At 34.0% G+C, this 9,446-nt stretch overlaps 2 protein-coding genes across 2 annotated transcripts; both read left to right on the plus strand.

Moving 5' to 3' along the window:
* The first annotated feature begins 1,116 nt into the window (after positions 1–1,116).
* On the plus strand, positions 1,117–4,195 carry LOC139886158 (uncharacterized). The gene is made up of 8 exons (XM_071869909.1): positions 1,117–1,195; positions 1,639–1,765; positions 1,872–1,928; positions 2,017–2,109; positions 2,316–2,394; positions 2,504–2,628; positions 2,752–2,895; positions 3,515–4,195. The coding sequence occupies exons 2-8, from the start codon at positions 1,640–1,642 to the stop codon at positions 3,746–3,748; spliced, it is 858 nt and encodes a 285-aa protein (XP_071726010.1). The 5' UTR covers positions 1,117–1,195; position 1,639; the 3' UTR covers positions 3,749–4,195.
* Positions 4,196–4,852: 657 nt separating this feature from the next.
* Positions 4,853–7,854, plus strand: LOC139886159 (uncharacterized). Its single transcript, XM_071869910.1, has 2 exons — positions 4,853–5,176; positions 5,628–7,854. The coding sequence occupies exon 2, from the start codon at positions 5,704–5,706 to the stop codon at positions 7,471–7,473; it is 1,770 nt and encodes a 589-aa protein (XP_071726011.1). The 5' UTR covers positions 4,853–5,176; positions 5,628–5,703; the 3' UTR covers positions 7,474–7,854.
* The last annotated feature ends 1,592 nt before the right edge of the window (positions 7,855–9,446 follow it).

A 9,446-nucleotide genomic window follows, 5' to 3' on the forward strand; every position in this document is an offset into this window, starting at 1 on the left:
TAATGTATAAATGAAAGTAAACCATGTATATTAAGATTCCAGAGTATAAAGTAGCACAGTACGCACAAATACGCAGTTTCGCAAAAACACAAGGCATAAAAGCAAGTCGAAAAAGTCGGGTCGTTACAGCCAAAGCCATAGACAGTCTTAACGGTCATAAGTTTGATGGAAAAGAATGGTATGTTGGTAAGGCTCAGAAAAGACTAAAAGGGAATAGGAATTGAAATAAGGGTTTGAGCAAACCATGAAGAGAAGACTGTAGACAGATCACAGGGGCTAAACTTGTACATAAAAGATTTAGATGATACAGTTTCAGATGAAAACCTCAGATTCTTCTCATATACTCAAGATCTCGTAAAAGACAACCAGATTAAAATGAGATACGTTCAATCAACAACTCTGCTGATCTTTATACCAAAGCACTGTCAACCGCTGTTTTCAGAACACACGTTCACAATATTGACATGAGGCAAGTTCAAAAGAAATGACGACTCAGCGATGTCTACTTGAGGGGGAGTCAACTCTATATTGCACTCTTTTTTCCTTAACTAAAGTTTTTATCCCACTGGGTTTTTCTTTAGCAAGGTTTTTAACGAGGCAGTACTAGTTGCTCTATAATGAACTAAAATTGTCATCCAAGGAGGAGTGTTATAAAAGTCAGAAAAAGTGTCTGCCAATTTCATATGAATCCAAATGAGCATGATAAACGTACAGTAAATTATAGTATTATAAATACCCATGAGATGTAAACATTCGATACACTTCTTATTTGAATATATTTCATATACTCACTTCTTTCATCTTTAATATCTATTAGTAGTCTGTAGTCAAGAATCAAGCCTAAAAAGTAGTCATAAACTCCTAAATTATAACAGATATAAAGTTTTTGTACTCCAACCCTTGATAACAATTTTGAGCCGTCCAAAATGACGGGGGAAAATCTAATTGGGTGTCTACCGTTAAAATTAAATAAATTGGGTCTCTTGTTTATTCATTTAGGAGCTATATCGGGCCAAAATAAGTAATCGGGTCCGAATGGGAACTAAAATTGGGTCCAATATGCAAATGACCTAAACTGAAAATTTTGCTAACCTCCTTCACTCGTTCCTGTCTTCTTTCTTCTTCTTCAGCTACACATTTAACTGCTCTAAGCCTTTTTTTTGTTCTCCAAGCCGTTTATCTCTACTCCAATAAGGTAAATATTTTATAAGATGTATTTGATTTATTTCGTTATTTGTTAGTTATATTTGCCCTTTTTATATGATTATAGATAGACTGTTAGTTATACAGTATGCCAATTACCATTCTATTTAGGAGTTTTTAAATTTGCTAAAGGTTTTTTATTTTAGGTCAAGTTTTTTATCTGTGTATTTTATTATGTGATATCATGTAGATACAATTAGGTTTTAATTGTATCTTGACGCATTCAATCACTTAAGAACCAAGAAATAACTTGATGTGAAATTGAATCAGTTGTAATTTGGTAGTTTCTATGATGGATGCAGGTGAATTTGTAGACTTATTCATCCTGCTTCAATAGCATTAAATTATTTGTATCATTTAATGTTTTAGTAGTGATATAAAAATGTATGTATTTATAATGTGTGCACTGATATTCATTTATGTATCTGGTACAAGAATGGTAGGGTTATCTGTTGGTGAAAAGCATTTCATACAAGGTGGAATTGCACAAGACCTTCGTACTGATGGTCGTAAACGGTTATCGTACCGACCCATATTTGTGGAATCTGGAGTCATTGCTCAAGTAGGCCCTTCTCTTTTTATCATCATTCAGTATAGCTTTGATCATTTTATGGGCAAGTGGTATTGATCGGTAAGAAATCGGTTTTGTTATGTGTTTCTATTAACAGGCAAATGGTTCTGCGAGAGTGAAGATGGGTAAAACTGAAGTCATAGCCAGTGTAAAGGTATTTTGGTCCGTCCTGCTTTATCAAAGTTTTTTTTCCTGATAAATAACGAATGTTGCATGATCTATTTGTCGTTATTTGATTGCAGGCTGAGCTAGGTAGACCAAGTTCCTCAGCACCCGACAAAGGAAAAGTTTCCATATTTGTTGATTGTAGTCCCACAGCAGCACCAGAATTTGAGGTTTACAATTTTGAACACTTGTTGTTTATTAATATTTTTGACCATATATTTGTGAGTTTTCGTTTGTGTACTTGACTCGTATGAGTACATATTTAATGCAGACGATGTAAAAACGGTTAATTACTTTCATTTTCTTTATTCCTCGAGTTCTATAAGTTGTTATTATAACCTTACAAATTCCTACATCTTTTTTTGTATATATATAGAGGAGAGGGGGTGAAGAATTGTCAATGGAATTGTCTTCAGCCCTTCGACAATGTCTTTTGGGAGGTAAAAGTGGAGCAGGTAATAAAGTTTAATTTAACAAAAGATACAATTTACCATCTTCTTACTGCATATCGATCATTTCATACCTTTCGTTTGTTACTAATATATTACATTATCTGTATGCAAGGAGCGGGAATTAATCTTTCGTCTCTGTCAATCGTGGATGGGAAGGTCTGTTGGGATTTATATATCGATGGTCTTGTGATTAGTATGGATGGAAATATACTTGATGCCTTAGGTGCAGCCATCAAGGTACTTGATTTTTTTTTTCTTTTTTTTTAGGAATATATTTTAACAGTGTTTAGTACTGAGTAACTGTTTTTACTACTTTATTTTATTTTATTCTAGTTGTTGATTAATATTTTGTTTGTAAAGGCTGCTTTAAGCAATACAGGTATTCCAAAAGTGAATGTTGCTTCAGCCGCATCTTCTGATGAACAACCAGAGGTTGATGTGAGTGATGAAGAGTTTCTACAATTTGACACCACTGCGGTTCCTGTCATAGTTACATTAACCAAGGTGAGACATACTTACTTGGGCTGGCAAAATGGGCGGGTCGGTTAGGTTGAGTAATTCTTAAAAATGAACAGGCAATGGTATGGGTTAATGGTGGTTGGACCCAAAACAGTTATATGTTTTTCTTTAAGCCAATTGTTTATTAGTTCACCTTCGAAAGATGAACCTAGCATGGGTCAACCCATTTTCCAATTATAAATGGTTTGACATGTCCATCTTTGCAAATTAAATTTCAGGCAGGATTTCAAACCCATGGAAATTTGATTATACCATTTTCATGGCGTCTATTATTATTTTTATTTTAGTATTTTTTTTTTTTTTAAACTTTTTCCTACTTAAAGGTCGGAGGTCCTCTCGGAAGCAATCTCTTTATCCGTCGAATAAAGAGAGGGATGACTTTCTCTACTCTTGAGAGTGTTTCACTCTGGGTGGAGAAATGACTTGTCTTTATTCTCGGATAGGGGAATGATTGTCTACATCTCACCTCCCCCATACACCACTCATGTGGTATTGGGTTTTGTTGTTGTTGTTTGTTTTGTTGTTGTTGTTGTTGTTGTTGTTGTTGTTGTTGTTGTTGTTGTTGTTGTTGATGATTATTGGTGTTATTGTTATTTTTCTGTAGGTTGGAAGGCATTATATTGTAGATGCAACTTCAGAAGAGGAATCACAAATGAGTTCTGCTGTCTCTGTTTCTGTCAACAGGCAAGGATTGATTTGTGGGCTGACCAAAAGAGGTGGTGCGGGTTTGGATCCGAGTGTGATACTTGACATGATATCAGTGGCTAAACATGTAAGTGAGCAGTTGATGAACAAATTGGATTCTGAGATAGCTGCAGCTGAGGCTATGGATGAATGAGTCATATTTGTTAAGGATGTTGTGTTAGATTTTTTTAGTGTATCAGTAGTTTTGATTTATTCTGATGTATTTGTTCTATGTTATACATGAGGCTGGTTCATGTTCTAATATGAGGATCTTTTCTGCTGTTCTAAAAGCTGAGCAACTGAGGTGTCAAAGTGGTTGGGTCGAGAAATGGGTCGGATGTGATAAATTTTTAGTGCAACTTGAATTGGGTTCTGGTTGTGTCCGCCCATAAACGTAGTTCTTTTTTGTCCATTTGTTGAAGTTTATGAGGCCCAGGACATAAAACTCATATTCAATGTTTACCAAGCACTATAAACTGATCATTGCATGGAACATTTTGACTGCGAATGGATGTGCACAAAGTTAGAACTATTCTTCTAATTTACTTGAAACTATGTACAACATTTTGTATCCCGATTAATATGCAGAATTTTTAACCAATGAGTGTAACATTTTGTACAACATTTTGCCCTGAAGTTTTGATAAAATGTGCTTGATTATAAATGTGTTAATTTGGGTATCAATGAGTGCAATAATTTGATGAATTTCAGACTGAAGGAGATAACTGCGAGCTATGTTTTTGTGACGTCGTTTCAGATTAAAAGACACATTACAATTACAAATCTATGGTGCGGCCCACAACCAGATATCGTTTTAGTCCCAAAGATTCGGGTCAAATGGGTCCATGATGATGCTTCGTCTTAGCCAATGAGCTATTAGTAAAACCTTAAGTGGGTGCGCATCACACAAACCTGCGCACTTATACCATCCCATTAATTTAATCTTAATATTTATAATATTAATATTAAATATTAAATAAATATTACTACTCCGTAATATTTAATATTTATAATATTAAATATTAATATTGCATATGACACTGATATTAATATTAAATATTAATATTAATATTAAATAAATATAAATACTACACTATATTAAATATAAATTATAAATTATACAAATCAAATTTGGTAATTTGTACAGTGAAGAATAAATAAAAATACTTCCTGTAAAACTTATACTACACCCGATTATACACTATATTATTATTATTATCACATACATTATCATTTATTTTATTTTATGTTTATATTTTACAATAAGTATAAATTTTTAACCTAATTATTTTGTGGTCGGCGATTTGACGGAATCTTCAATCATCTTCCGCCGTTATCAGTAAATCTTGTAATTCAACAAAAATTATTATTTTTACAAAACCCTAATCTTTATTTTTGGAATAAAAGTATCAAACCCTTTATTTATTTAAAGTTATGATTGATAATTATTTTTTTCACTTTCAAGATTTACAGTAAAGTTATCCCCTTTTACTTAATTCAAGATCTGAAGCAATCTGCAACAAATGCACCGACTGATATTAGATCTCGTTACTGTTTTAATTGCTGCTTGATGTGGATCTAGGTACGTCTTACTTCAATTTTGTGGTAATTAATTTGTAATTAAGATTTTAAAATTGTAATTTAATTTGATTATATAATATATAATATATTTTGATTATATTAAAAATGCGATCTTTGTGTTTATTTTGATGCATTTTGGTGCTTAATGTATTGGATTAACTGAATTTCGAAGATATTCTGAAATATTGTTGACTAAGTGTGAACTTTCCTAAAATGGTATTTTGAATATAATTTGGGGAAAATTAGTTGGGTTTTAGGTAATTGAGCTTATAATAGGTTGTGTATTGTTGTTTTTAGGTATTAATTGAGAATGAATGATTTGGAAACTATTTGTTATTATAGCTATGCAAATGTGATTTAAATTCATTTCTTTTGTGTAATGTGTGTTTGAATCTTTTTTAAATTCTTATAATTTATGTTACAATTACAATCTTGGGTTTGAATTTTTGCAGTAATGTAGACATTATTAGTTGGAAATAGATTTGTTGCAAGGAATCAAGATCATATTTATTTTTTTTGAAAAATTGAATGGAATTTAACGTAGAAGAAGCGCTTAGAGCGAAAGATAGTGCGGAGAAGCTGTTTTCGGTAAAAGATTACACAGGTGCAAAGCAGTATGCTTTGAAGGCTCAAGCAATGTGCCCGCAACTCGAGGGCATTTCTCAAATGGTGGCTACTTTTGAAATATACGCTGCAGCTCAAACCAAAATAAACGGTGAAATTGATTTGTATTCGGTTCTTGGATTACATCCGTCAGTGGAGAAATCTGTATTAAAAAAACAGTACAAAAAAATGGCAATTCTTCTTCACCCTGATAACAATAAAACAATGGGGGCTGATGAAGCTTTTAAACTTGTTTCTGAAGCATGGTGTGTATTATCTGATAAAGCAAAACGCAACTCGTACGATGTTAGGCGAAATAATCACTTGTCTGCTGGCAAACTTGATACTTTTTGGACTGTCTGCACATCTTGTCGTGTTCAGTATGAGTATCTTAGAAAGTATGTTAATAAACGACTGTCGTGTAAGAATTGTCGTGGGGTTTTTGTAGCAGTTGAAACGGGTCAAGCCCCCGTGACTTATTGTCCGTGGTCATACGCGGCTGATCGTAATGGGTATGCTAACCATTCATTTAATGCTAATGCTGCTACTTTTTTACCGAATTCATCAGTATGTTTTACAGGCAATGGGTCCTCTGTTTTTCAATCTCCTCGTGAACATGAAGACACGGGTAACTTATCCTTTCAGTGGAGTACTTCAACACGTAATCCCGATCCTAATCTCGTTCATAAACCAAATGGACGAGCAAAAGGTAAGCTCGGTAGGCCTCCTAAGAAGAGAAAGATTGACGTGGGAAACGGGCCTCAAATCGCAAATGGTCAGATACTATTTAAAACTGACCCTGATGTGGCGAATATTGGTTCAGACGGGTATCATGCACCCCCTGTTTTTGATGCGAGAAAGTTATTAATTGATAAAGCTAGATCAGTGATTCGGTCGAAGTTAGAAGAAATGAAGTTGGCTTTAAAGAAAAGTAAAACGATGAAGAAAACTAGCCCAGGGCCGATAACAGTCCCCGACCCAGATTTTCATGATTTTGACATGGATAGATCTGAACAAGTATTCAAACCGAAGCAAATATGGGCCATATATGATGAAGAAGATGGTATGCCACGTCTTTATTGTCTAATTCGTCAGGTTATTTCAGTGAAACCGTTTCGGCTCTATATTAGCTACTTGAATTCAAAATCAAACGCAGAATTTGGTTCAGTCAAATGGATTGAATCCGGGTTCACTAAATCATGTGGAAAATTTCGTGTTTTCCATTCTGATATAGTTGACCAAGTCAACATATTTTCTCATCTTTTGGGTCGAGAGAAGGTTGGTAGAGGAGGGTGTGTTAAAATATACCCAAAAAGTGGAGATGTTTGGGCTGTGTATCGGAACTGGTCGGTCGATTGGAACCGACAAACACCGAAAGAAGTGAGACACCAGTACGAAATGGTGGAAATTGTCGTTGATTATTGCGAAGAGCGCGGAGTATGCGTAACGTCGTTAGTGAAATTAGAAGGATACAAAACGGTTTATCAGAGGGACTCTAATCATCAAAACCGTTGGATCCCGAGAAGAGAAATGTTACGATTTTCTCACCGGGTCCCATCTTGTGTACTCGGTGGCCAGGGATGTAATTTGCCCGACGGGTGTTGGGATCTTGACCCGGCTGCAACCCCTGAAGAACTTCTTCGGGCTGCAATGGACGAAAAACCAGATGTCACAGATGATAAAATGAGAGACTGATAATATACAAACCAAGAACACGTGATTATGTGTTTGATTTGTGTAAGTAATCTTGATAGCTGGAAAGGATTATAAGGTGATCCGCAACGGCTTAAGCTCACATTTGTTTTTAGAGGGTTGTTGTATGTTTTTGTTGAGATATGTAGTCATGTACCATCTTTAATACACTGTTTACGAATGCTAATTTACGGATATATTTATACTTAATACCTTAAATACCTTAATGCTATGATGAGGGCAGTGTTATTAATTTTGGAGGCCCTGTTCGATACATAAAAAAGGGACTGCAATGGCTTGGCCTTTTGTAGTGTTCCAAGCAGGCTGAAAATGACAGTGTCAGTCGTTCTCTTCTCGTGGTATGTAACTAGTTTATCGTATAGAAATGTGCTGTATGCAATTAATGGTTGTACTATGTGCCATAACGGTATGATTTTCAGAAAGCATTCGAAATTAGTATTGAATTTAGGACAGTTGTAAGTTTAAGTTCATTGTTTTTCTTGTTAGTTGCAAAAGTAAGCTTGAGATGATGTGACATTATGGAAATGCCAGGCGGAAAACATCTTGATATTAGACTAATTATATTTGTAATGGGCTAATGATTGTTAGCATGTAGTCTTTGTCCACCTTACTATTTTGAAGCGTCCCATTTGAAGTGTTTACTTTATTTTTTGACCAATCAGAAGAGATTATTTTAGAGAGAGAAAACTTTTGATTAGTGGAGAATAAAATTAGTGAAATTTTCTAAAACTGTGTTCAAAAAGTAAGTAGACATTTGTACTGTAACGGAAAGAGTAATAATAGGATACCACTTGTGATGAATTTAAGAAGAAAAAAAAGATGCTATAGTAAATTTATCTTACATTTCATTGTCTTAAAAGACGTTTTTCGTGGTTTTCATCAACCGTATCGTTTTCTATGTACTTACTTAACCGAAGCATGTTTTTCTTGAATATGTATCACATATTAAACTAGTATCCTCTAAGAACTAAATATGAATTCAAGTAATAAATCAAATTGAATACAATTAATGACCATTAAATACTTAACGGAAAGTTAACGAAAAAAGCATGATTGTTACATCACTATTCATCATACCTCCAATAATGGTACATATTAAAAACTTGTAAGAGGTGCTTTAAAATTGCAATGTTTCACCACCGAGGCATCAGCTTGAGTGGTATCAGCTCCTTTGGGGGCGGGCCCGTGTTCACCTCTCACTGAAGTGGCGCAGGTTCGATTCTGGGGGGGGGGGGGGAGTTTTCCCAGCAGGCGATCCAGGACACGTGTAGTCGCATTCTGTCTATGCAGGTGGGCTGTGTAGTGACCCGAACTTTTCCATGTTTATATATATTAATTGAGATTGATATTTACATGATTAAATGTTTCCAACATGTTAAGCAATCAAACTTGTTAAGACTTGATTAATTGAAATATGTTTCATATAGACAATTGACCACCCAAGTTGACCGGTGATTCACGAACGTTAAAACTTGTAAAAACTATATGATGAAATATATATGGATATATATATAGTTAACATGATACTATGATAAGTAAACATATCATTAAGTATATTAACAATGAACTACATATGTAAAAACAAGACTACTAACTTAATGATTTTTAAACGAGACATATATGTAACGATTATCGTTGTAAAGACATTTAATGTATATATATCATATTAAGAGATATTCATACATGATAATATCATGATAATATAATAATTTAAAATCTCATTTGATATTATAAACATTGGGTTAACAACATTTAACAAGATCGTTAACCTAAAGGTTTCAAAACAACACTTACATGTAACGACTAACGATGACTTAACGACTCAGTTAAAATGTATATACATGTAGTGTTTTAATATGTATTTATACACTTTTGAAAGACTTCAATACACTTATCAAAATACTTCTACTTAACAAAAATGCTTACAATTACATCCTCGTCCAGTTTCATCAACA

This window comes from Rutidosis leptorrhynchoides, chromosome 1 (assembly GCF_046630445.1).
Source record: "Rutidosis leptorrhynchoides isolate AG116_Rl617_1_P2 chromosome 1, CSIRO_AGI_Rlap_v1, whole genome shotgun sequence".
In the NCBI taxonomy this organism is placed as follows: Eukaryota; Viridiplantae; Streptophyta; class Magnoliopsida; order Asterales; family Asteraceae; genus Rutidosis; species Rutidosis leptorrhynchoides.